The 26,938-nt window shown below is 48.3% G+C and overlaps 1 protein-coding gene across 1 annotated transcript; it reads right to left on the bottom strand.

Annotated features, from left to right (window-relative positions):
* Positions 1–619: 619 nt before the first annotated feature.
* SCARA3 (scavenger receptor class A member 3) lies at positions 620–26,938 on the bottom strand. The gene is made up of 6 exons (XM_077769712.1): positions 26,934–26,938; positions 26,193–26,308; positions 24,687–24,806; positions 19,817–19,915; positions 17,894–18,937; positions 620–2,474 (listed from the first exon to the last, which is right to left on the bottom strand). The coding sequence occupies exons 1-6, from the start codon at positions 26,936–26,938 to the stop codon at positions 2,023–2,025; spliced, it is 1,836 nt and encodes a 611-aa protein (XP_077625838.1). The 3' UTR covers positions 620–2,022.

Below are 26,938 nucleotides of genomic sequence, written 5' to 3'. Positions count from 1 at the left end.
CTCCCCCTCTCTCTGCCCCTCCCATACTCATGCTCTGCCTCTCTGCCTCTCTGCCTCTCAATAATAAATAAACATTAACAAATTAATAAAAAAAAAAAAGAGAGAGAGAGAGACCTATGCTTTAAAAGCTAGCCCCCAAGGGCAGCGCTCCCTCATCCACTCTGGCATTCTGGAGCAGATCTGGCTGATTCACTGGGGACCCAGCTGTGCTGTTTCCTGTGGATCCTGGAGGGCCAGACTTTTGGGGGAAGATCCAGCCCGATCTCTTCCTCCTATTCTATCTGCAGAAGAGGGAAGGTGAAGGTATCACTCAGATGTCTAGGACTTGTTTTAGCCTGTTGAAAGAATAATAAAACTCACCTTGTCTCTCACTTGGGTTCCCACTGTTTATGGGTGAGTCCCTCACATGTTCTTGGTCCCTGGCCCCAACAGGACCACTGTGAATTCCTGACAGAGCTCAGTATCTCTAGATTGAAGGGCAGGGAGTTAAGAGCCAAACTCTACAGTGAATATCTAGGGAACCCCTCGTCCACCGTTTCCCCTTCAAAGGCCAACTGTGGCAGAGCCCCTGAAGGCATTATGCCCCTGGTTGGGCAGAAAGGACCAGAAGACACTTCCCTCCTGGAAACAGCTCTTTACTGAGTCAGTAATATATCACATGATATCATATGTAGACAGAATTACATGGCAGTGGGGGGGACAGGCGGGAGTGCAAACCAGTTGCACATCTATTACAAGAAGGGAGGTGGCATTAAGGCTTTTTGGAATGAGGATGGGGGCTAGTCTCTGAGGCAGGCTGGGGAGGACTCTATGCCCCTCAGCCCAAGACCGGTCGGAATCTGCCAAACACCAAGGCAGGGCAGCTTTACCATGAGGTTAGTCTGTGGGAGGCCTTCACCTTGCTAAGGGAGCTTCTCGGGCTCCTTTCTGCCCTTGTGCGCAGGAAGGTGGAGGTGATGAGGGATGATGTGAAAGTGGGCCTCTTGTGGATGTTAGGGCCCTTCCCTCCTCATCCAGTCTTACCACCCAAGCAGGGGAGCCTCGGGCCATTCTGAGTCATGGCAGGGTTAAGGTCAGCAGGCCACTGAGGGCAGGAGAGCTGGGTGCAAGAGGGTCAAGCGGCTGTTGCCAGGCTTGGCCCTCCCTCAGTCACCACAGAGGGACCTATGCCAGGAATGGAACAGGCCAGCCTGAGATGGAGCAAGGGAGGCATCTGCACACATGCCTCTGCCTCCCTTCCTCCAGCTTCCCAGCTGCTGGGCACCACTCTGGGAGAATGTTCCAGGGCCTACATAGTCTCCCCATGCAGATGAAGCTCCTGCTTGCATTTCTTCCAAGATGCTCCTGAGAGAAGGAGGCAAAGATGAAGTAAGGAATTTTTTGGAGATGTGAAAAAATTGCTCAACTCATGAGAGCATGGTGCCCAGAGCCCAAGCACAGTGACTCAGGTGGCATCCCTCTGTGCTGTATGAGGTGGGGGGCACCTCCCGGGACTCTGCTCCCATGGTTGTGAGGAAAGCATTTGGTCATCAAATCCACCTTGTCCCTAGAGTTCGAACCACATCCCCTTCAAAGGTTTTCCTGGTTCTTCTTAATGGCTGGGAGCCACGGGGAACTGCTGGCTAGGTTGTTGCAGAAGAAACCGGAAAGCCAAGTTGGTTGGCAATTCAGAAATAGAGTTAAGACCTTCCTCCCAAGGCAGCCACCTCCCTGGCAGGCTCAGTCACAGGAGAGGGGGGTCTTCTCCGGCCCTCTCCTCCTGCCCAGCCAAGGAAACCCCTTTGGCCCCCCTGGCCAGCAGGGAAATGTGTGTGCATGTGCGTGTGCGTGTGTGTGTGAGGGGGGCTGCTTTTTGTGGTGTGGTCAGTACCGGGGAGCCCGGAGGTGCAAGGGCAGGCCAGGGAGAAGCCCCTCTGGGATCAATGAACCACAGTTGTCTAAGTGTGGCTTTCTGGGGTGGGGGCTCACGCTGCCCCGAGGCCCTCCCCGGCATTCTGTGCAGCAGTGTCTGGGACTGGGGCCTTAGTAGCGGCTCTGGCTTCCTGGTGGGCCTGGGGGCCCTGGGAGACCAGGGGGCCCCTGGATGCCTGGTTCACCCTTAAGCCCCATGGGCCCCCGCTGGCCTGGTGACCCTGTCTTCCCAGCAATCCCTGGCTTTCCCTGAGGCCCTGAGGGCCCTGGAGACCCTGGGGGTCCCTCTGGCCCTGGGGGCCCCATGTCCCCTTTTGGGCCTGGCTGTCCTCTTGGGCCTCCGGTTCCAAAGCTGCCCTTTGAGCCTTTGACGCCTGGGAAACCCCGAAGGCCAACCGGTCCCCTTTCCCCCATGGGTCCTGGGTCTCCAGGCTGTCCCTGAGGACCCTGGGGTCCCGGGGGGCCCAAGCTGCCAGGGTCTCCTTTTGGTCCTCTGCCACCACCAGGCCCTTTCATGCCCATGTCTCCTTTGAGTCCTCTTGGTCCTGGAGGGCCGGGGGCACCTAGGGTCAAAGAGAAGAGGGGAGAGGTCAGTCTATGATGGGCAGGCGTCACAAGGCTTTCCCATGAAGGAGGTGTGACACACAGGCCACAGTGACAGCTCAAGGGTTAGCCAGACACAAAGGCCAGGCGTGCTGCCTGTGGGCCCTGGGAGCTCAGGCCCATTCTGTGACTTCCCTAAGCCTTCCCTAAGCTGGAGATACCGCCTGAGAGTAGGGAGCCCTGAGACACTGCAACTAAGTGTCTGGCATGAGGTCTGGGGCACAGTGAGAACTCGCTGTTCTGACCTCAGGGCTTGCCCATAGTTCTCCATGTGCACGCAAGCTAGGAACTGAGCTGGGAAAAGAACAAGACTGGCCAGGATTGTCTGTCCTGGTCTGGAGGCCGCCTGGCCTTCTACACCTTCTCGTGGTCTTTGAATCAACCCCCCTGCCCCACCCTCATCTTAGCCCCAGGCTTGGCCCATGACTGTTCTGCATCTGGGACCAGAGATGGCATCAGGTGACACAGGGGAGAAAACCAAAAAAGTGAGGCATGTGGGCACAACAGCCCAGAGAAAGGATGGCTCCTCCAGGAGGCCCGCCCTGACTGCTCTGAGCTCCTGAGGCTACCACTTGCTGAATCTTTTAGTTGATGTGTGGAAAAAGAAGTCAGGGCACAGTGAAAGCAAACCCTTGGTGCCTCTCTGGTAGACCCCGCTAGACTGTGGAGCTTCTGGGACAGAGTGGGGGCCACAGCTTACCTCCCCTGCCCTGGGCACGGAGCCTGGCACATGGCAGGGAAAACTCAGAATATGCTGGAAGAGAGTGATTCACCAAATAGCTGTGGACCCCTGGCTCCCACCTGGCTCTCGCCAAGACAAGGACATGGTCTGTCCTTAAAGAGCCCTTTTTAGCTCCCAAGCCAGGGGTCAGATGACTTTAATATCCTTCAGACGATGGAAGTCTGAGTCACCAGCTCTCAGAGCTGTACAATCCCTCAGCGTGGCCGTCACTCTGCCCAAGGCATCTCTGAATTCCCGGAGGAAAGGGGACCCTCTGGCCTCGGATCATGCAGAGACCTGGCTTTTTTTAGTGGTCTCAGCAAAGGATACTGGTGGGAATAGGGGGCCCCAGGGCTGGCCGGGGAGATGGATTCTAACACCCACACTCAGCTCTCCCTGAGAATTCTACTGCTACATCATTCTTCCTGCAAAAGACTTCTGCCATTTTCAAGCTAGTTGAGGGCCAGTCCAATTCCTGCATTTCACAGAGGAGGCAACTAAAGCCCAGAGAGGTGAAGCAGTCTACTTAGGGGCCCCTGAGTGGAAACCAGAACCCAGGTGGGCCTATCAGAGAGGAGGGAGACCTGCAGCCCTGGAGCAGGGAGCCCTGCCAGTGGCCGTGACCCAGGTCTGCGGTGTCGGGGCTCTGCCCCAGCTGAAAATGCCACTGCGGTTAATCCTGACTGATGCTACCTGCTGCCCCACCTCACCACCCGCTCCATGCCCCCACCCCTGCTGCTCCCTGTGGGTCTGCTTCCCAGAGGGTTCTGTGGATCAGTGAATACCGTCCTCTTAAGACCTAAACAGGGACCTAAACTGGAAACTGGAGCCCAGACAGTCAGCCCCACGAGGGCCAATAAAAACCTCACATCCGTTCCCTGCCCCCACTTGCCCATGCCCCCCACCCCCACACGGGGGCACATGGTCTGTATAGCTCGGCTCACGGGGCGTGCCAGCTGCACAGGCTGGGATCCCAACATCAGGCCACAGGAGTGGGGCTGGCCGGTGGAGCAGGGGACCAGCTGGAAGCAGCCAGGAGGCAGCAGAGGCCCCTGGAGCCCCCCACCCCCGCCTCGCAGCCAGGCATTGGGAACAGCCTGGCACTGAGAGGGGCCCACCCAGGGACTGCATCCCCCCAGCCTGGCAGCACTTGCTGGGAATTGGCAGAACCAGGGCGCCCATCTCCACCCCAGCTCTGGCCTTGGCATCTGGGCCAGCTGAGGTTGGAAAAATGGAGCTGTTCAGGGCTGGAGGGGCCCCTNAGTACGTAGCCCCCTGCTTCATTCCCTCCCCTTCCAACCACTTCTGTGGCTTCCTCTCTTGTCCCCAGGGCGAATAGGTCCACAATCCCCATTTCCAGCAGTGACTCAGGAAAAGCATGAGGAGTATCATCCTGTTGAGGTTGCCCTGCTCTGAGCAGCCCCTGGGGCCTGCAGGAGCCCCTCACTCTCTCCCAGGGACCCCCGCCTGCCCATGTCATCTGCATCAGGTGTCCACCCCCCTTACTCAAGGGGCGCAGCAGCTGGTTGCGAGGGTTTCCAAGGGTCTCTATGCCAGTAGTGAGGGAGAGAAGGCAGAGGGCGAGGCCCTCTCTTCTGCCCCTTCCCACCCGCCCTCTCAGCCTCCTCTTCCTGGGGAAGTCTTCTTTGGTGGGTTCCCTGGATGGGGAAGGCTGGGGGCCCACATGCCAGGACAGAAGGTGTGTGCCGAAGCCTGGGCCACATCGTTCACCACACTGCCCCCAGAACCACAGCCCCCAGCATGAATGGAAGGAGGACCTCACTCTCCATACCCCTTGTCACAGCTGCACCTCCCACCCCATCTCTGAGAACACAGAAAGGGGTCCTAGACAGCTACTTTGAGGACATCAGGCAGGGTGGCCTCAGCTGGGACTACTGCCAGGAGCCTCTTGCAGACAGAGGCCAGGCATCAGGGGCCAGGGACAGCCCTCCAACATCCCTGCTCACTCTCTGACTTCTCTGAGACCTGCCTTCTCTCAGAGAAGGGAAGGGCAACCAGAGCACCAACATCTGTCCATGGAGTCCCTCCCATGCCAGTGTTGCACTTTGACACTGCTGTCCCATTTCACAGATGAGACAATGTGGTGAAGAGAGTGACAACTTGGCCAAGATCACCGGCCAGGAAGGGGCAGAGACAGGACTCAAAGCCAGGCCTGAAGCTCTGAAACCCATGCTCTTTCCCTCTACCCCACTGCTTCTGGTCCTCATTACCCTGTGGCTGGGCTCCTGGACCTTTCCCCACGCCCGCCCCCGCCTGTCCCAGGGAAGGTCCACATGGAGTGGGAAAGGGTAACATGAAGGGCTGTTTTCCTCAGGTGAGCTGGTCCCTCCCAGCCATGAATCATGCTGTGGGACCTGAGTCTAGCCTGGCAGGAGGTAAACAACCCAGGCTTTCGTCATTAGCTTAGAGGCAAGGAATGTGGACAGAGAATGACAGAGGAGGCACTCTGCAGGACAGGGTCCCCTGACACAGCCCATTATCAGATCTTGGTATCAGTAGAGCTACAGGGCAAAGGAGGGGAGGGCTCAATCCTGCTCTGGGCAGGATTTAAATGCTTCGGGGAGTATTTAAAGCAAAGGAGGAAAGTGAGCAGTGTGGCTGAAAGGTAGAGTTGTGGGAGAGGAATGGAGCACCCTGGAGTTCTGGGGAGGCCCATAATTACCCAGGAAGCTGAAAACTATAATTAAGCCATCCTGGCCCATTAGGGTCGAGCCACAACTGACTGCATGTCTGGGACAAGTAGGTGGTCTGCTCCTGGTCTGCACTGGGAACCAGGAGGAGGTGGGGTTGGGGATGAGCAGAAGTACCGAGTCTGTCAGCACCCAACACTCCCCACCCATGGGTGGGGTAGTGCATGGGCAGAGGGGCCCATGGTCCATCTCAGTCCAAAGCAACAGGCCAGCTTATGAAGACAGAAGGAAACAAACGGAATGGGCACCTCTTGAAAGACTGGTGCCATGGAAGGAAAGCACACTGGCCTGGGCTTTGGGGGGTGTAGGTTTGAGTCCCAGCTCTGGTATTAACCAATTGGATGACTGGTAAGTCTCTGTCCCTCTTTGGACCTCATGCTTCCCTCTGTTCCGTGAATGTACTGGCCTAAGTCAGGGACTCTCAATACTGGCTGCTGTTACCTGAGGAATCTCGAAAAAATGACTTTCACTTCTGTGACACACTAGATTGTAACAGACCAAACTTCCCACCGACAATAGTCAGAATCATCAGCTAAAATACCAAGACATCCTGATGGATTTGGAGGGAGATCAAAGGCCAAAATCACAGGGAGAAGGGAGGCTCATTGAAGTAAGCCTGGCATTCTTTGGCACTCTCCTTCTCACGGCATTTGTTGACTAGTGGTCAGTTTGAGCAGAGAAGCTGAGAAGCCAAACAAAATGCCACAGCCGTCAGGCTAAGAAGCTGAGTAGGGCTTTCAGCAGCTTCACTGGGGCTGGGGTGGAAGGTTGCCAAGATTCAGGAGAAGAGGGGACCACGTGCTCATTTGCACAGGGCAGACAGACTGAGCAGAAACCTCAGCTTTGTTTACTTAGTCTTGTGGTGCTGGGGAGAAAATAATTGGAGTTCAAGACTGACAAGGTGGTAGGGCCCTAGTAAACACTTCTCCAGGACCATGCACTGTAGGTATGAGTGTATCAGAAATAGGCCAAGTGTCACCTTTCTTGCCCACCCATAGCTTCTAGCCTTGTTGATGCTTTCATTCTGCATTCACTGGGCAAATGTTTCTTGAGTGCCTTCCAAGGGCAGGCACTATTCTGGGTACTTGATGAGGGAGACAAGGAGCCCATCATCAAGAAAATTAGATTCAGAATCATCCCTTAAATTAGGACAGCCTTTTATATTTTATAAAAACTTATTCACATGCACTGTTAACAATGATACAACTGTCCTCATGGGCTATAAGCAAGGAAGGTGTTAATATTCCTATTTGTGGATTAGGAAGTTGAGTTGAAAGTAACTAGTAGCCAAGAGCCTTATCCAAGGTCACTCAGCTAATAAGCAATGATGGTTTCCTGTTTCCAATTCCCAAGTACTAGTCCTAGCACAGACACAGAAATCATCCTACAGAGTAGGATGAGAGAAATATTCTTTTTTTTTTAATGTTTATTTACTTATTTTGACACAGAGAGAGAAAGATAGCAGGGGAGGGGCAGAGAGAGACAGGGAGAGAGAATCCCAAGCAGGCTCCACACTGTCAACATAGAGCTCAACATAGGGCTCAAAATCATGAACCGTGAGATCATGACCTGAGTTGAAACCGAGAGTTGGATGCTTAACAAACTGAGCCGTCCAGGTGCCCCAAAGAGAGAAAGATTCTACGATAGGCACACACACTATGGAAGTACCACAGGCTGTCTGTTGAGCAAGTGGAGCTGGAAGAGGTCTCTGAGAACAGCTAGACTTACAAAAATAAAAAACAGAGGCTTAGAAAGATTAAGTGATTCTGCCTAAAGACTCAAGGCAAATTAGAAGTCAGACTTCTTTCCCATGTTGTTTAAGAGCTCCAGCCCTTCTGTCAGCACTTGGCACCTTCCACACGGGCTGTGGTCATTGCTGTCCCACCCCGTTCATTCTAGAGAGCAGCTCAGCTCCAGCCTGGGGGGAGACTTCACTGCCAGCTCCAACATGAGAGGCTGTCAGTGCCTGTCTATGCCTGAAAGAATGAGCAACAAGCTCCTATAGGAACAGACGTACATTTTTGTACCTGAAATTTTCTCTCAGGTGAGAAAGGTTTTACATGTGGTGCTTTAACAACCATGAGGAGTTTAAACAGATATGCAGAGGTTGAACCAAGAGTCGATGTAGCTGAAATAAACATCTCGCCTTGCTCTCCAGCTAAGATGAGGTCTTTGGGTGAAGACTCTGCCATTATTAGACAGGAACAAATATAAATTCCCATGACTCTTGCTGGGGTCTTAAATGGTTCCACTGCCAACACTTTGAGTATCATTTACCCCTTTTCCACTCTCTGCCCCGAACCCCACACCTAGCCAGGACCCAAGGGAAAGTGCCTTTTTGGTAACTGAAAGCTCATGCTCTCAGTGTCCCCTCTTCTGGCTGCGCCCTGGATGTGTGCATCTCAGAGCCATGATAAGGGGTCGGAATTCAAAGTCATAGTGTGACCTTAAGCTTGCACCTTAACCTTTCCCAGTCTCAGGTCACCTTCTTGTAAAATAAAGACACTGCCTTGTCTACAGTACAAAGGTTGTTGTGAAGCCGAAAAGAAACAAAGCCTGGAAATGGGCTTTGTCACTGGGAAAGCTTTATATTTCATTTGTTCTTAGGATGAATGCAACAAAAAAACAGAGAATGAACCATGAGAACTCCCTGATAATGCCTTTTCTAGAACAATGCATCCTAGAGGAAGTATCCTAGAGATACATATTTTAGATAAAATACCAGGGGAATGTTTCAGTTGCCCAAGAAACACTCAGAACTTGGCTTTGTTGCAAAAATATGACAGCAGGCAAACAAGATGTACTCCCATCCCCCCAATACCACCAATTTCGATTAAATAAAAACTTAACCCTGGTGGCATTGGAAATCTTCAATGATATAAAATAAAGGCAACATAAAGTTTGAGACTAAATGGTTAAAGCAAAACAGAGAATCAGAGAGACTGGTTGCAAGTCTGTGCTCTGCAGAGAGAACAGAGCTGTCTGGGATTGTGGGGCCCTCTCTCCTTCCTCCTTGGAGCTCCCCTAGATTATCAAGCACAGATGTTTGCCCCCTCCCCCAAATGTAAACCATATATTCTGAAACTGCGAGATCTCGTGGCTAACTAATTTTATTCTCTAGAGCCAAGACTGGTTATATTTTCAGGTTGAAAACTCTTCCCGCAGAGACATACACTGCTTTGGGGAGGGTCCAGGGAGCCTGGGTATAGCCATCAAGATTCCTAGGATAAAAGAATCCCAATTAGGAGTCTTTGGGATTGTTTTCCAGGAGAAAAACTGTTGGGAATACTGCTGTGAAGACATAGAATGAAAAAGTAATAGTATCTGTTAGGGATTGAATTGTGTCCCCTCCAAATTCATATGGTAAAGTCCTAGCGCCTTGGGAATATGACCTTCCTTGGAGACAGGGTCTTCACAGAAGTAATCAATTCTAAATGTGGCCAGTAGGTAATGGCCTAATCCAATATGACTGGCTTCCTTAGGAAAAGGGGAAACTGAACACAGACAGAAATGCACACACAGGGAAAGGATGGCCCTCTATCAGCCATGGCCTGGAACAGAGCCTTCCCTCACGGTCCTCAGAGGGAACCAACTTTGCCGACACTTGAACTCAGACCTCTGGCCTCCAGGGCTATGAGACAGTACATTTCTGTTGTTTAAGCCACCCAGTCTGCAGTCCTTTGTAACAGCAGCCTGGGCAGACTAATACAGTGCTTATCTCAGAATGAGGCTCTCATAAGCAGAAGCCACAGAGCATGAATTGAAGGAGTGGGCCAGGTAACCCACCTTTGATATGGAATCTAGGGGTAAGCTGGGGATAGAGATTCCCCAAGGGGGAGAAGAGGTCAGCTTTCTTAGACAGGAGTGCACTGCAGAAACTACACTGGGCAGACGGTGCTATCACCAAGAAGCACATTTCAATTGCTCAGGTGCTTTTAGAGGGACAGGGTTTTATGTGACTTTGGAGAAGGCCATTCAAGGCAGCTTGCAACTGTGGATCTGAACTGCCTTTTTAGCTGTGTGAACTTGGCTAGATCTCATGTGATATCTAGTTCTTTGCTGCAGGCTTTTTGGGTTCAGGGACTGTGGGAGTGAAAGGAGATAATGCGTATGCCGTACACTTTCCCCACGGTCTTTGTAGGTATTGCTACCTCCACCTGGAACTCTTCTGCTCATTCATGCTGACCCTGCTATATCTAACTTACTCTATCTCTTTCAGGTCTCAGGTCAAATATCACCTCTGATGGTTAATTTCATGTATCAACTTGACTGGGCCTTGGGGTGTCCAGATATTTGGTCAAACATTACTCTGGGTATGCCTGTGAGGGTGTTTTGAGATGAATTAATATCTAGATCAGTAGACTGAGGAAATCCCCAATGTGGGTGAGCCTCACTCAATCAGGTGAAGCCTTGATAGAACAAAAAGCCTGACAGGGAATTCCTCCTACCCGACTGCTTCAAATGAGGTCTTTAGCTCTCTCCTGCCTTTGGGTTTGAACTGAAGCCATTGGCTCTTCCTGGGTCTTGAGCCTGGCAGCCTTCAGACTGCAACTACACCATCAGCCTTCCTGGGTCTCAGGCTTTTGGACTCAGATTGGAATTAAACCATTGGCCTTCCCAGGTCTTTTGCTTGCTGACTCACCCTGCAGACCTTGGGCTTTTCTGGATTCTCTAATTGTATGAGCCACCTCCTTCAATTCCTTATAGTAAATCAGTTTCTCTTTGCAAAGGTCCTAATGGACACAGGCTATATATATATCCTGCTGGTTGGTTCTGCTTCTCTGGAGAATCCTGACCAAGAGAAAGTATAAAGGAACAGAATTTTAAAGATGAGTGTTCTAAATTGATCTGGGGTTTCTAGAATTGACTCTCTAATTTAAGATTTTAAGATGCTAATGACTTTATTTCTAGTAGTCAAGAGAAACTTTTAGTCCACGGCATGATTTGGCATAGAGATATGCAAAGTATTGGGGACTGATACTTTTGAACATTTTTTTGTCAAAAGAACAAGTATAATGAGATTGGTTGCTCCTATGTTACTGGACAAAGTGAGGATATAAAAGGTTGATCTTGGGGATTCAAATTCCCGGCTCAAGTGTCACATAAATGACCATGTCTGCCCTGAAGGAGACCCTTATCTCCTGTGGCCCTGGGGTTGAGACTGCTGAAAATCTAACTCACAACCTCATCCCATAACTGGCTGAATTGCAATGCAGACTGAATTCCCAGCTTCCCAGGGTGTCCATTCTTAAAGAAAAGGCATTCACTGGGAAGGAATGGTATCCTGAAAGTTGGAATGGGGATATGTGGGAAGACCCTGATGGAGCTGGGGACACTGGACCCCTAAATTCTGATAAGCCATCTTTGACAATGGCAGCAGTTCCTCCACACCCAGTAAAAGTGGTCTTTCAACCCCTGTCTGAAGCCCTCATTACCTGAGAAAAGGGAAGTGGCCTCCCCTGCTGGCCTCCCCTGAGGCACCCCAAGCAAGACAATGGCCACACCATCACCCCCCACCTTTTGTTCCTAGACTTATAACTAGACTTAGTTCTCAGCAGGGCCCTAAAAGTGAGGTACAATGTGTGACCCATGAGGTGTGCTACACTCCAAAAAACTACCTGAGTTTTTAAATTCATATAGATAGGTATCTGGGGAATATTTGTGGTAATGGATACTAAAGGTGTGGAGATAATGGTGGAAGGAACGTAACATTGCATCACGCAGAATTTACTGATGGGGCTCACTAAGTAGGGATTCTGCATCTTGGGGAGTTGGAAAGGCTCTCACAGTTAGTCTGGTTGGTTGGCTGAGGCATGAGCCAATAGACCCACAGTGAGGGAGTTAGAAATTCTGGATCTCATTGGCTTCATGTAAAGAAAGGGATTCAAAGAGTGAGAGAGGCTGGGGTGTTGGAGTGGATGTGTCATCTGAGACCTACTCACCCACCCTGGGAAGATCCAGAAGACATGCCTTTCACCACAACTGTGAGAAATAAATCTGTGAGGAGAGTCTTAGAACCCTTGAAGAGTTTTCTTATTGCTCTCCTTTGCAGGCAGACCTTAAAGGGGGAACTTTAGCTACTCAACTGGGAAACCTACCATAATGGGAGTAATTCGGTCCTGGGATGGCAGACACCTAATGGTGGCACTCAGCTACCCAAGGCAAGGAGAGCATGGATACCCTAATAGACAGTAGAGTCAACTCAGTGATCAGAATAGGCTGACATGCACAGACCGTGGTGTTAGCTAGTTAGTTGATCATGGTGTGCCTAGAAGTGAAATAGATAGATAGAAGCCTACTAAATTCTTACTTGTTCTGTATACGCAGAGAGGTTCTAGGTCAAGTGAACAAAAGTATAATGTGAATCATAAAAACACTCATGGCTCCTCAGTCAAATCTCAGACTTGAGCCAGTTTACAAATCCAGAACCACTTGAATGAAAGGGAAGCTGGGTACCCTTGAGGAGGGACCTTAGTATACCACCAAATATTTATATTGTTAATCCTCCCAGCCTTCCCTAAAGGGACCCACAGCTTTTTACTTTATTTTTTTAACCAGGATATCTGTGCACTGGGGAAGAGAAAATAATCAACCCTTTAGGGGACTCCTAGACACTGGCTCTGAACTGACACTAATTCCGGGAGACCCACATGTCATTGTGGCCCTCCAGTCAGAGTAGGGGCTTACGGAGGTCAGGTGGTCAATGGGGTTTTAGCTCAGATGTCTCATGGGAGGCCCACAAGGTCCCCAAGTTCACCCTGTGGTGGTTTCCCTAGTTCTGGTATGCATAATTGAAATAGACACACACAGTGGCTGGTAGGATTCCCACATTGGTTCCCTGGACTATGAGGTAAGGGATATCATGGTGGGAAAAGTTAAGAAGAAGCCACTAGAATTGCCTTTACCTAGGAAACCAGTAAACCAAGGGCACTTGCGTGGCTCAGTTGGTTAAGTATCTGACTTCAGCGCAAGCCATGACATGGTTTGTGAGTTCGAATCCCACATCAGGCTTTCTGCTGTTTGTTGACTTGGAGCCTGCTTTGGATCCTCTGTTCCCACCCCCACCCCCGCCCTTCCTTTGCTCATTCTCTCTCTCAAAATAAATAAACATATATCTCTATAAAGGAAAATAGCAAACCAAGAGCAATACCAAATTCCTGAAGGGACTGAAGAGATTACTGTCCCCACCAAGAACGTTAAATTTGCCTGTTTGTTCTGTACAGAGGACAGGTGCAGCTTGGAGAAGAACACTGGAGTTTTGTAAGCTTAACCAGGTTGTGACTCCAATTGTAGTTGTTATACCAGAAGCAGTCTCATTGCTTGAGAGAATCAACACATCCTCTGCTTTTTTGTCCATACTTGTTCATGAGGCCCACCCGAAACAGTTTGCTTCCAACTGACAGGACCAGCAATACACCTTCACTGTCCTGCGTCAGGGGAATCTCAACTCTCTGTCATACTTTAGTTCACAGGGAACTTGATCTCCTTTCTCCCCCAGCAGATATCATGCTGGCTGGTCCACTACAGTGATGATATTATACTGATTCAACCTAGCGAGCAAGTGAGTTGTAGCTCATTATTTCGAAGATGTTTGTGTGTCAGAGGGTAGGGAATAAATGTGACAAAAATTCAAGGTCCTTCTACCTCAGTGAAATTTCTAGTGTTCCAGTGATTTGTGCATGTTGAGATATCCCTCCTAAGGTAAAGGATAAGCTGTCCATTTGGCTCCTACTCAAATCAAAAAAGAGGCACACCTAGTGGGCTCTATGGATTTGGAGGCAGCATATTCCTCATTTGGATGTGCTACTCCAACCCATTTACTGAGTGACCTGAGAGGCTGCTGGTTTTGAGCAGGGCCTAGAACAAGAAAAGGCTCTGTGATGGGTCCAGGCTTCCATGCAAGCCGCTTTGTCACTTGGAGCATAGGCTCCAGGAGATCCGATAGTGCTTAACGTGGCAGTGGCAGTGGCACATCAGGATGTTGTCTGGGGCCTTTGGAAGACCCCTATAAGTGAGTTGCACTATAGACCCTTAGGATTGAAGCAAAGCCATGCCATCCTCTGGAAATAACTAGTCTCCTTTTGAGAAATAGCTCTTGGGCTGTTGTAGGGCTTGCATGCTTAGCCAGAGGCCACCATGTTACCATGAGACCTGAGCTGCCCATCATGAACTGGGTACTTTCTGACCCATCAAGTTATAAAGTTGGGCATACAGAGCCACACTCCATCATCAAATGGAAGTGCTATATATGTAATCGGGCCTAAGCAGGCCCTGAAATGATAAAGTGGTCCAAATACCCATGGTCCCCACTCCTAGTATACTACCTTCTCTTTCCCAGCCTGCACCTGTGGTATTACGGGGATTTCTCAATGACCAGCTGATAGAGGAAGAGAAGATTCTGGTCTAGTTTATAATTGGTTCTGCACAAAATGCAGGCATCATTTGAAAGCGGGAAGCTGCAACATCACAGTCCCTCTTTGGGACATCCCTGAAGGGCGTGGTGAATGAAATTCCTCCCAGTGGGCAGAACTTCTGGCAGCGTACATGGCTGTCATGTTTGCTCAGAAGAGGAAATGGCCAGACACATGATTATATACTGATTCATGGACTGTGGCCAATGGTTTGGCTGAATGGTCAGGGACTTAGAAGAAACACAATTGGATAAGTGGTTACAAGAAAAGTTGGGGAAGAGGTTTGTGAACAGTCCTCTCTGAAGGGGTAAAAAATGTGAAGACCTTTGCATCCTATGTAAATGTTCTTCAAAGGGTGAGGTCAGCACAGGAGACTTTTTATAGACAAGTGGATAGGATGACCTATTCTGTGGATACCAGTCTTTTTCTCCATGCACCCCTGTCATCACCCAATGGGCTAATGAACAAAATGGCCCTGGTGGCAGGAATGGGGTCAGCAGAGTGGACTTCCAGTCACTAAGGCCAACCTGGATATGGCTACTGACAAGTGCCTAATCTGTCCATGGGAGAGACCACCAGCAAGTCCCCAACATGGTACCACTTCCCAGGTTGATCAGCCAGCTACCTGGTGGCAGGTTAATTACATTAGATCACTCCCATCATGGAAGGGGCAATGATTGTTCTTACTAGAATAGAAACGTACTCTGGATATGCATTTGCCTTCCCTGCATGAAATGCTTCTGCCAAAAATACCAGACAGAAAGCGTTACCTGCCATCATGGTTTTCCATGGTATTCCAACATAGCATTGCTTCTGACAAAGGAAATCCCTTAACAGCAAATGAAGTGTGACAATGGGCCCAAGATCATGGAACTCACTGGTTACCATGGTCCCCACCATCTTGAAACAGCTCGCTTAACAGAAGGGGAAATGGCCTTTGAAGACTCAGTTACAGTGCTAGTTAGGTGACAATACCTTGCCAGGCTGTATATGGTCGGAATCAGTATCCAGTATGTGGTGCTGTTTCTCTGATAGCCAGGTCCTGGGATCAAGGGATGGAGATGGGAAAGTCTGCTTCACTATTACCCCTAGTGACCCAGTAGCAAAATGTTTGCTTCTTATTCCCACAACCTTATGCTCTGGCTGGCTTAGAGATCTTAGTTCTAAAGGAAGGAGTGTTCTTGCCAGGAGACACAACAATGATTCCATTGAACTGGAAGTTAAGACTGCTGCCTGGTCACTTTGGGCTTCTCATGGCCTTGAATTAATAGGCAAAGAAGAAGTTATTGTGCTGACCACGTGACTGATGCCAACTACCGAGGAGAAACTGGACTATTACTCTACAATTGGGGTAAGGGAGAGCATGTCTGGAATTCAAAAGCTCCCTTAGGATGCCTCTTAGTGCTACTGTTCCCTAAGATAAATGTCAGTTGAAAACTACAACAACCCAATCTAGGAAGAACTAGAATGGCTCTTCAGGAATGAAGGTCTGGATCACCCTACCAGGTAAAGAATAACAACCAGCTGAGGTGTTTGCCAAGGGCAAAGAAAATACAGACGGGTAGAGGAAGAAGGCAGTCATAAATACCACCTATGACCATGTGGCCAGTTACAAAAACAAGGACTTGGGGAACCTAGGTGTCTCAGTCGGTTAAGCATCTGACTTCAGCTCAAGTCATGATCTCGCAGTCTGTGAGTTTGAGCCCCACATTGGGCTCTGTGCTGACAGCTCAGAGCCTGGAGCCTCCTTAAGATTCTGTGTCTCCCCCTCTCTCTGCCCCTCCCATGCTCATGCTCTGTCTCTCTCTGTCTCTCAATAATAAATAAAAACATTTAAAAATTTTTTAAACTATAAAAATAAGGACTGAACTTGTCAAGAGTATTTCCCCCTTGGTGTGTTATAAATATGTAAATACATATACAGCAAATATTTTTGCTTTCTTCCCTCTCTTATCCCCTTATCATGTAACATAAAACATAAAACACATTGACTGTAGGTGTGCCTGGGTGTCTCAGTTGGTTAAGCATCCAACTCTTGGTTTTGGCTCAGGTCATGATCTCATGGTTCATGAGTTCAAGCCCCGCATCAGGCTCTGTGCTGACATTGCAGAACCTGCTTGGGATTGTCTCTCTCCCTCGCTCTCTGCCCCTCCCCTGCTTGCTTTGTCTCTCAAAATGAATAAACTTAAGAAAATTTTTAAAAAATGCATTGACTTTATATCACAATATTTAAATATTGTTAACTTTATATCATAGTATTTAAATGATGGTATATCATGGGGGATAGAGTAAATCTCTCTCAAGGACTTTACCTTCTCTTCTGGGGAGGGGGTTAGTATGATTTTGGCTGTATACAGCATGCGTGCATTATGAGCTAACTTAGGCAGAATTGTAACCTTGCTATTGTCTCCATTTGGGGATAAAGTATTATTTGAGATGTGTATGAGTACCAACTTGACATGTGATGGTTAATTTTACGTGTCAACTTTATTGGACCACCAAATGGCCATTCTAGATATGTCTGTAGGGGTGTTTACAGATAAAATTAATATTGCTCTCCACAATATGGTGGGGCTTATCTAATCAGTTGAAGGCCTGAATAGAACAAAAGGCTGACCCTCTCCTAAGTAAGACAGAATTCTCCTGCCTGGTGGCCTTCTAACTGACACATCTAACTAGTTCTATGGCAACTTCCGGCCCTCTGACTCAAATCAGCCAAGCAGATTTTAGACTTGCCAGACTCCATAAGTACATAAGCCAGGTTTTGAAAGAATCTCTCTCTCTCTCCTATTGATTCCATTTATCTGGAGAACTTTGATTAATGCAGGGATGAGAGTAGAGGAGAAGGGAGCATTAGAGTGATGGGCATATGAGGGGCAGATGGCTGAGAACACCAGTGATGGGGTGGGAAGGGAGAAAACGGTTTCCAAGATGCGATCTGCCTATTTCTCTGTGTGGACCCAATCAAACAAACCCACATATGAAAATCCAGATTTGTATGACAGGCAAAGTTAGAAGCCACAACACCTTTACCAAAGAGCCTTGTAAGTACGGTAGTCCTCCCTTAACCACGTGGATATGTTCCAAGACCCCCTTAAAGCCTGTTCTTTCCTATATACTTACCTTCGATAAAGTGTAATTTGTAAATTAGGCATTTTGTGAATGTCATCTCTCTCTCTCTATCTGTTTCTCTCTCTCTCAAAATATCTATTGTACTGCCTTCGCCCTTCTTGTGATGATGTGAGGCAATAAAATGCCCAAGTAACAAGATGAAATGAGATGAATGATGTAGGCAACGTGACATAGCGTTAGGCTACTACTGACCTTCTGACTATACTTCAGAAGGAGGAAAGTGAACCCACAGATAAACGGGCAACTACTGTGTTTTTAAAGCTTCCAGTTGCCCTAGGCATTTGCTACAGGATTGTGTTAGGCTACCAGGACTTCTACCTGAAACCAGGTACTTCTGTGTCTGGCAAGATCACCAAGGCCCTCTGGGAGCTCTGTAGCAGGTCTGGCGCAGGTCGGGCTCTTACCTCTGAGGATAGTGACATTACGAAGGATTTCTCCGTGCTGCGTGTCCACAGCTTTCATCTCCTCCACAATCATGGAAAGGTTGCGGACGTTGAAGTCCAGCCGGGCACTGAGCAAGCTGAAACGCTCCCGGAGCAGGTCTGTGGTGCCCAGCATGAGGGAGACGGACTTGTTCAGGTAGTAGAGCTCCTCAGCATGGGTGTGGAAGCCCAGCGTGCAGGAGAGCCGTACATCATCCAGGTACTTGAGCATGCTGTGCACATGGTTGTCAGTGGCATTGATGTTGGTGAAGATGGTGCCAATCTCGATCTCGTGAGAAGCCATGCGTCCTTCTAGCGTCTCGAACCTCTCCACCGTGCGGTTCTGGGCATAGCGGGTATGGTACTGCAGATCGTGCATGTTCTCCTCGTGGTCATCCAGGAAGGACGAGATGTTATCCAGCTGTAGCTGCAAGCCCATGACCTGCAGCACCAGGTCATGCATGCTCTCGGAATTCTGACTGATGCGCTGTGAGGAGACCCCCAGGGTGGCCTGGATGTTCTTGACCACTTCTCCGGTCTTGGCTGATGTGGTACGCAGGCTGCTGAAGAGCCGGGTGTAGTTTTGCCAGTCGGTGACAATCTTCTGGAGGGTCAAGGTCTCCTCATCAGTCTTCCGCCGGATCCCATGGATCCACTCTGAAGTCTGCCCAACAGTGAAGTTGATCTGGTGGACTGTAGCTTTGACGTCATAGCACTCCTGGGTGAGGTCCTTCAGAGAGAGGTCCAGGCCAGCTGTGGTGGCCTGCCAGCCTCTCACCTGGGTGAGAAAGAACCCCAGAGACTGGTTGACCTGGTGGATGGAGAAGGAACAACTACCCATCTCTTGGGAGATTTGGCTGCTAGTGGTAGAGAGCAGTTCGTGGGTCTGGGAGGTCTGGTCCAGCTGGACCTCCTGGGCCAGAAGCATCTTCTGAATTCCTTCCAGCTCTTCCTGCAGTTTTCTGATCTCTTGCTCCAGCTGCCCAGCCTCGTGGCAGAAGGAACAATTATTTGTGGCTTTCAGATCTTTAGGAGAAAGGGACAACATTTTGAGTGGCTAAAGGATCATGGGACAAAAGTTGCTTCTTTAAATATTTCAGAGCATAATGAATTGTCAATTGGTTTCCCGATCCCTCTTCCTATCCTAAGTCTGCTATGAAATCCTTTATGGACAAACCTTGCCATCTCTATGATATCTTATTTTTACCAACTGTCTTTACTAGGACTTGAAATGTAGAACTGGAGACATTTTTTCCATCTCAGCATTGAATTCTCAAGAATATATCTTCATAACTTTTCAAAGGTTGCCAAGAACTGTCCATTTATGCTTTAATTTAAAATTTCTCCAAATATTTTTATATTTGTTATCTTATCAGTGAATTTATGGGGAAAAGATGGTGCAGGGATTATTTCTCCATGTGTCAGATGAGAAATGAGGCACAGAGAGGAGGCCTGCCCAATATCACTCAGCTAGTACTTTCTCTTTCCATCAGAGTAGACCACCTTCTATTACAGCTCCTCTGTCTCAGTCTCAGAATGAGAAGGTCCCTAGTTAAAGCAGGAAATAGCATCATGAATTGTGCACATTTTAAGGCAGTAGTGAGGAAAGGGTAGGATACCTGGGGAATGGACTGTCTTTGGGTCCCTTCTCTACCTTCAGGCTCTGGCTAGATCTGTACCTCACATAGAACCCTGGCCTCAGTCCTGGATGAAAGCCAGGACCGCAGCCCACTCTGAATGAACAGGGAAGCAGGGAATCATAACTGCCTTTCCTTTGTGCCTAGAAGGTGGGTAAAAGCTGCCCTGCTCCAGGGCACCATGGTCTGGGGGGGAACACTCACCCCTCCCCAATTAACCCTGATCTTCCATCATTGTCATTAGCACATTTGGACACTGGACACTTACCTAGTCCTTGCAGATTTTCCTGCATAGACATAAGCTTCTTGTCATAGATGGCCTGGGCCAGGGAGATGTCTTCTGAGAGAGAATCAACTTTCCTGAAAACTGTATGAGAAATACAGATGAGAACGTGGGGCAGGGTTGTAGCTCAGAGAAACAGCAGTCTTTTGTTGAGAAGGCATTTTATCAACCTGTCTGCAACCAAGACCATTCACCCTTCTATGGGGCTGAAAGTGGTGGTAAGGGAAGATGCTTCTCATGGCCAGAGTTAACACATTCCTCAAAAATATCTATCTAGATGTAGATCTCTTTATACATCTCCCTTAAATATATATATATGTATATATATTATATACTAAATCATTTATATGTAGTATGATACAAACATCAAAAGTTTGTGTGCATATATATACATATATATATATACACACAAATATATACACCCTTGTGCCTATATATATATACATATATATATATGCATATATATGTATATATATATATATATCCATCCACATTGAGATTTTAAAACTAGGACCTGACCCCCCACAGGATACAATAGGAAAAATTAAGAAAAAATATAAAAATAATATAAAAATATGCTTAATCCTACCACTGATAGATAATAGCCATCAATATCTTCATGTATCTCTTAGACTCTTACTTATCTCCATAATCATCCTATAGCTACATAGATATACATATGCTCTTAGAAAACTTGAATGTTCTGAGTATCTCATCTGTTTTCTTTCATTTTGCTTCACTGGTATCATGTTATGGACATTTTCCCATTGAAGTTTAAATCGCTTTAAAATCATTACTTTTACAGGCACCTGGGTGGCTCAGTTGCTTAAGCATCATGATCTTGCGGCCTGGGAGTTTGAGTCCTGCGTTGGGCTCTGTGCTGACAGCTCAGAGCCTATAGCCTGCTTCAGATTCTGTGTCTCCCTCTCTCTGCTCCTTCCCTACTCACACTCTGTCTCTCTCACTCTCAAAAATGAATACATTTTTAAAAATGTTTCAATCATTACATTTAATGTTTGTATCATACTGTATATAAATGATTTGGCAATTATATAAAAATCCTCTGTGGTTCGGGGACACTTAAGCCACCTCCCTTTCTGAGCCTACAAATAAACCTTAATATGTAAATATGACTAACACTTGTTCCTAGAAATAATCCTTATGTTTGACAGTTGTGTGTATAGGGTTATTCTCTTAGAATAAATTGCTGGAAGTAGAATTGATGAGTCAAAGGGCATTAATATTTTTAAATCTTTGATACATGTGGCCAAACTGACTCCTAGAAGAGGATTTATCAGCTTATACTGCATCAGCTTATACTGTGATCTGTGAAGATCACACCCTTCTCAGGGATCAGTGCTGGCCAGTGATTAGAGCACATCTGGCCAGCAGCAGGATCCCTACCTTTCTCTAGCAAGTGCCTGGCTGGAGGAGGAAGTGAGAGGAGAGCCCAAATAGGACAGAGGTAGACCAGATGTTTCCCACAGAGCCTACGAAGGTGAGTGCACAGGGATGGAATTAGCTCTACCAAGAGAGTTGGGTAATGCGACTTCTCATCCACATTTGTCTCAGATTTGCTGGGTGACTTCGGGCAAGTCAATTAATCTTTCTGGAGCTCAACGGAATCATCTGTGAAAGGCAAGTATGAAGCTAAATGACTTCTAATGTTTTCTCAGCTCCAAAATACCATGATTCCAACTTTTTTGGAATCATGGTATTTTTTGGAATCATGAAATATATATATATTAATTTGTCTACTGTTTTCCTTACTTTTTAGACCTTATTTTTTCTCATCTTTTCAAAATTGTGTCTTATAATGTATACTATCAAGAGTACACATGTATAACTTATAAATAAATAGGTGTATTTTACAGGTATGGGATTATTGGTTTTTTTCTTTTCCAATATTTAATTATAAAAATTTTCTTTTTTTATAATTTTTTTAATGTTTTATTTATTTCTAGGAGAGAGAGAGAGAGAGACAGCATGAGCAGGGGAGGGTCAGAGAGAGAGGGAGTCACAGACTCTGAAACAGGCTCCAGGTTCTGGGCTGGCAGTCAGCACAGAGCCCGATGCGGGGCTCAAACCCACGAACCACGAGATCATGACCTAAGCAAAAGTCGGACGCTTAACTGACTAAGCCACCCAGGCGCCCCTATAAAAATTTTCAAACGGAGTAATCAAAAGACTTGTACAGTGAATATCCTACTTGCATAGTAGACAGTGGTGTATTAACTGCCTACATTCTATAATTAACATTTTACTATAGGGTGCCTGGGTGGCTTAGTCATTAAGCATCTTAATTCGGCCCAGGTCTTAATCTCACGGTTTCTGAGTTGGAGTCCCACATTAGGTGAGCTCAAGTCCCCTTCCAGTGAACTTGAGCCCTGCTTCTGATGAGCCGGGCTTCTTTCACTATTTCTCTTCCCCTTGCTCACTTGCGCCCCCCTCCCAAAAAAAACCGCAAAAACAAAAAAAAAACAACAAAAAAACATTTCACTATATTTATTGTACATCTGTCCATTTTATCTTCTTATTCATTTACCAACCCATCTAAGTTTTTGATGAATTTTAAATCAAATTTTTTTACTGATGGGGTGCACAGTCAAAAATAAGTTCACAGGTTACTGCTCTAGACCAAGGGTTGGCAAAGTAGGATTTGTGTAATATGTAATCTAACCCAGTCATTCTGTTGGAACACAGCCACCCCCATTCGTTTTCATATTATCTCTGGCTGCTTTGGCTGTATAATGGCAGCAAGGTTTTGACAAACACCATGTGTGGCCTATACATCCTAAAATATTTACTACCTAGCCCTTTACAGAAAGTTTGCCAAACCTTGCTCCAGATTACAAGCTCCATCACGGCAAGGCCTATGTTTTATTAAGCAGTACATGCCCAGTGCCTAATGCAGTTCTTGGCTGATAGTATGCATGCAACAAATACCCGATTACATGAATAAGTGGATTCTCCATTTCCCTGTGAGGAAGACTGATTTTGCTCAGTCCTCCAGACTTTATCCACAGTCCTGACCTTAATGCCTCGACGAGGACTATCCATGTACATACTCACAAATCTCTAGTCATTCATTTGACGAATATTATTGGGCACCTACCAGCCAGGCCAGGACGGTGCCCGCTCTGCTCTAGGGACTTGGGAGACCCAGGCTGGAGGCAGAAGCACAAAAGGAAACCTAAAGTTCTCCCTGGAGTCCCCAAGTGCACTCCTCACCCCCAATTATTATGATCTCCTAAGCATTCATTCTGGATCTTGGGGCAAATCATCTCACCTCTCCAGGTAAGTGGAACGAGGGCAGCCTCCCACTTTGGGGCTGGTGGAGATGACTCAGGTATCATGTATACGACAGTGCTCGCAGCTGGTGGACACCTGATGACTGTCCATGCCCTCTGAAGGGTAGCCGTGCCTGTGTTCCACTCTCAGCTCAAGTTAGTGGCTACCGGAGCTTTATTCACAGTCCTGCGCATGCCAGGAACTGAGGCCCTGAAAGGCCTGACCACCTCTGGAGGTTCTCTGATGTCTGGTCTGCTACCTCAGAATGGCAGGCCACAGCTCCCCCTTCCTCTGGCCCAGGATTTTGGTCACTTTCTGAGAGGCCAAGCTTCATGAAGTGATTCAGCAGAAAGAGGTAGGGCCAAACCAGGTGAGGGGCTTGGAAAGTTCCAGAAATCAGTGGTCCTCCAACCTAGTTGCATGCTGGAATCACCTGAGAAGCTTCTATAGTTTAGTAAGCCCTGGTTCCTACCCAGAGATGATGATCTCACTCAGATGGAGCGAGGAGCCCTGCCATTAGCATTTTAAGTGCCTTTTAATGGGCAGAGACAAAACTGAGAGGTGCTCCCTCTGACGGCAGAATGTAAGGGCCTCATCTTGGTGCTCCCTTTACCTGGCACGATGTAGGTGCTTGGCTTGTGTTAGATTCATCAACACCGTTAGGATTCCTGCAATATGACTAGAGTGTCCATTCAAGTCATGCCCTCAAGCCAAGCAAGCCAGTGGCTGAATATCTTTAGCCAGGGCTGGGACCAGGTGCTCCCATTCAGGGAGGCACACACCCTCAGGGTCACACAATGCAGGGCAGCACCTGGATTGAGGCACCCCACCCTGTTCCTCACTTGTCTCACCTGCGTCCTGGCCTTGTCCCTGATATCTCGTCCACAGGAGCAAACAAACCTACTGGGTGTCCTTAGTAAAGGCATCTAGATTTTTTTTTAATCTGAAGCTGAGTGCAACAAGACTGCAGTGAGAAGCTGTCACATTTGTTTCCCTCAGTTCACCGTAATCTATTAGCATCCAGAAGGCAGGGGTGCCTGAACCTGACTGAGCACCATCATGTGGGTTGGCCACCATACAGGCTGTAGTGCTTCTGAGAGCCGCTGAACTCCAGGTCCCTGGGCTTTGCCTGCAGGACTCTGATTTAATAGGACCAAACGAGACTCTGGAATTTGCATTTTAACAAATAGTGGGGGCGATCCTGATGCAGGCAGGCATCCAACCTCACTTTGAGAAACACTCAAAAGACCATGGAAGGGGCTTAAACATGACCGATACAGAGATCTCAACCCTGGATGGACATTACCTGGGGTGGGGTGCAGAAGCAACATTTTTTAAAGCTCCCAGGTGATTCTAACACATAGTGGAAACTGGGAACCGCTGAGCTGGTTCTGTCCTCTCATTCTACCAGAAGGAAAACAGAGCTCCCGAAAGGTTGCTCAAAGCCAAACAGCTATGAATTGACCGGAAATCAGGGCCAGTCTTTGAAGTCTGAATCAAGTCTGAAGATTCCCTAGCCAGAAAGATGCTGGAATCCTGGAGGCTGCTGGGAGCCTGCACTCACCCAGAGAGGCCAGCACGGCCACGGCCACCAGTAGCAGGGCCAGGAAGAGGTAAAGGATCCGCACCGACGTGTGCAAAGACAAGTTCTTCTGACAGCGGCTGCAGCGAGGCCTCGGCCGGCCTGTTGGAGGACAAAGGAGACCCATGGCTGATGCCGCAGATGAAGGGACAGTTTCATGGTCCTGCTCTGACCTGTCTCATCCCATATCAAACCAGCCTCAGAAAGGGAGTTGTTCTCCATCCTCATGTCTACCCATCTCACTGTGTCTTGAGCTTTGAGAAATAGAAGAGACCAGAGTCGGGGTCTTCCGAGAACAGCCCCACAACTGCCACCAGTCTCTTATGGCAATGTCAGTCAGCCCATGGTGTGGGGAAACACCTTTTCCCAGTACATTGGCCTTACGATGGTCCATAACGTGGGTCGCTACTGGATGACCAGCTTGTTCCAGTCTGCTTCCGACTTTCCAGGCTTTAGCACTGAAAGTCCCCTGTTGTGGGAATTCCTCAGCTATGGGGCAAACCAGTCACACACCCTGGGAAACCCCTCAGTCCCTAAACTTTTCAGGTAACAAGCAGCTCTCCTGGAAATGGAATGAATGGTTCCAATCCACCAGTTAGGTCCCTGGTATGAAAGAAGAAGAAGGAAGCCAGGTCTTCCTGACTACTCAGGGACATGGCCAACGTCCGGCAGTCAGGCAGTGATATTCCCAGTTGTGACATTTCTAAGGTGAATTCGACTTCAGCTGCATATTATGAGTACTGAGAATGTTTTAAAACTCCTGGTGCTCTTTTCACATTCCAGACCAAAAGAAATCAGAATTTCTGAGGGCTGGTCGCAGGCATCCTGGGGTGGTTACAATATACAGCCAATGTTGGGGCACTTGGGTGGCTCAGTCAGTTGGGTGTCTGACTAAGGCTCAGGTCATGATCTCACTGTTGGAGGGTTCGAGCCATGCGTTGGGCTCTGTGCTGACAGCTAGAAGCCTGGAGCCTGCTTCAGATTCTGTGTCTCCTCTCTCTGCCCTTCCCCTACTCATGCTCTGTCCCTTGCTGTCTCTCAAAAATAAACAAATGTTATAAAAATTTAAAAAAAAATACAGCCAAGGTTAATAATAACTCCTCTAATCTATACCAGAACCCACTGAGAAGCTCTACTCTAAGTAATAGTTTAAGTGTCATTGGTTTCTGACACTATCCAAATGCCTAGCTGGGTCCTGTAGGCCAAGTGGATGAGCCACTTGGGTGAAGGGGACATTTCTGGGCCAGCTAGAGGACAGGTCCTGGGGAAAACGGCAGAGGTCCCTGACAGGTCTCAGGAGGAGCCCTGGAGACAGACGTCACTTGTGTCAGACTTTGACATCATCCATACTATATATCTCAGGCCTATGCAACTCTGCCCTTCCACCCTCCAGGAAGCAGTGGGGAAAGGATTTTGAAGCCATGTAGAGAGATAAGTCAGCAGCCTGGGGAGGGGGGTATGGAGATAAGGGGGCATGCAAGACCTTACCCTCTTGTGTGCATGGGAAGGTCGGCATGTCCTCGTCATCCCCGGCCAGCTCCTCTTCTGTAACACACAACGCATCTCTGTCGCCAGTGGCCGACCTCACTGTGATGGAGCCAGTGCTGTCAGACCCGGGGCTGGAACCTCAAGCCATGCCCACCCCTCAACAGCTGCCCAGTTTGCTTAAAATTCCCACCGCCATGCCCACCCCCACCCTCGAATCCAAGTCAGCCCACTCGAGCTCCAGGTGACCTGGAGGAAAGGGGAAGGGGGAAAGGGATAAGAATCAAGGGACTGAGGAACTGTGATGTCCCAACACCTCTGGGTAAGGAGATTTCCCACAGACCAGCTCTGCTGCCTCCTCTCTCTGCACCTTGCTCAAAGCCCTGGGCTGGACTAAGAAGGAATAAGAGCTGGCTGCTTGATCCAGCTCAGCATCCTTCCATTCCCTGGCACATGCTCCACGGTCAAAGGTGAATCTGCAAGATTCTGAGTCCAGCCCAGCTGGGGAGCTGCAGAAAGGAGGAAGTGGGAACAAAGAAAATACAAAATGGCCAAAATGATCACAGACCTCTTCTCACACACTGCCTCATCCAGGACCTGCCGGGGTGTGGAAAGAACCAGGGGTGGGGCAGGTCTCCTGCGGGAAGGCTGATCTGGCACTCATTCCTGGGGTCACATGTTCCCTAAATAAGACCTAGGTGATGGATTCTCTCTTTCAGAAGATTCTCTTGTTCCCCCAGATACCTCAT

Source organism: Crocuta crocuta, unplaced genomic scaffold (genome assembly GCF_008692635.1).
Source record: "Crocuta crocuta isolate KB4526 unplaced genomic scaffold, BGI_CrCroc_1.0 scaffold551, whole genome shotgun sequence".
NCBI classification, from domain to species: domain Eukaryota; kingdom Metazoa; phylum Chordata; class Mammalia; order Carnivora; family Hyaenidae; genus Crocuta; species Crocuta crocuta.
Note: the sequence above shows the minus strand (reverse complement) of the source record. Positions and strands in the feature narration are given on the sequence as shown.

Bases quoted from the DNA above. Each gene is read 5' to 3' on its own strand.
- SCARA3 (XM_077769712.1), bottom strand. The intron at 19,916-24,686 runs GTGAGTGCAGGC...TTTCTCATACAG, and splicing joins GGCCGTGCTGGCCTCTCTGG to TTTTCAGGAAAGTTGATTCT. The intron at 18,938-19,816 runs GTAAGTGTCCAG...TTTCTCCTAAAG, and splicing joins GGAAAATCTGCAAGGACTAG to ATCTGAAAGCCACAAATAAT.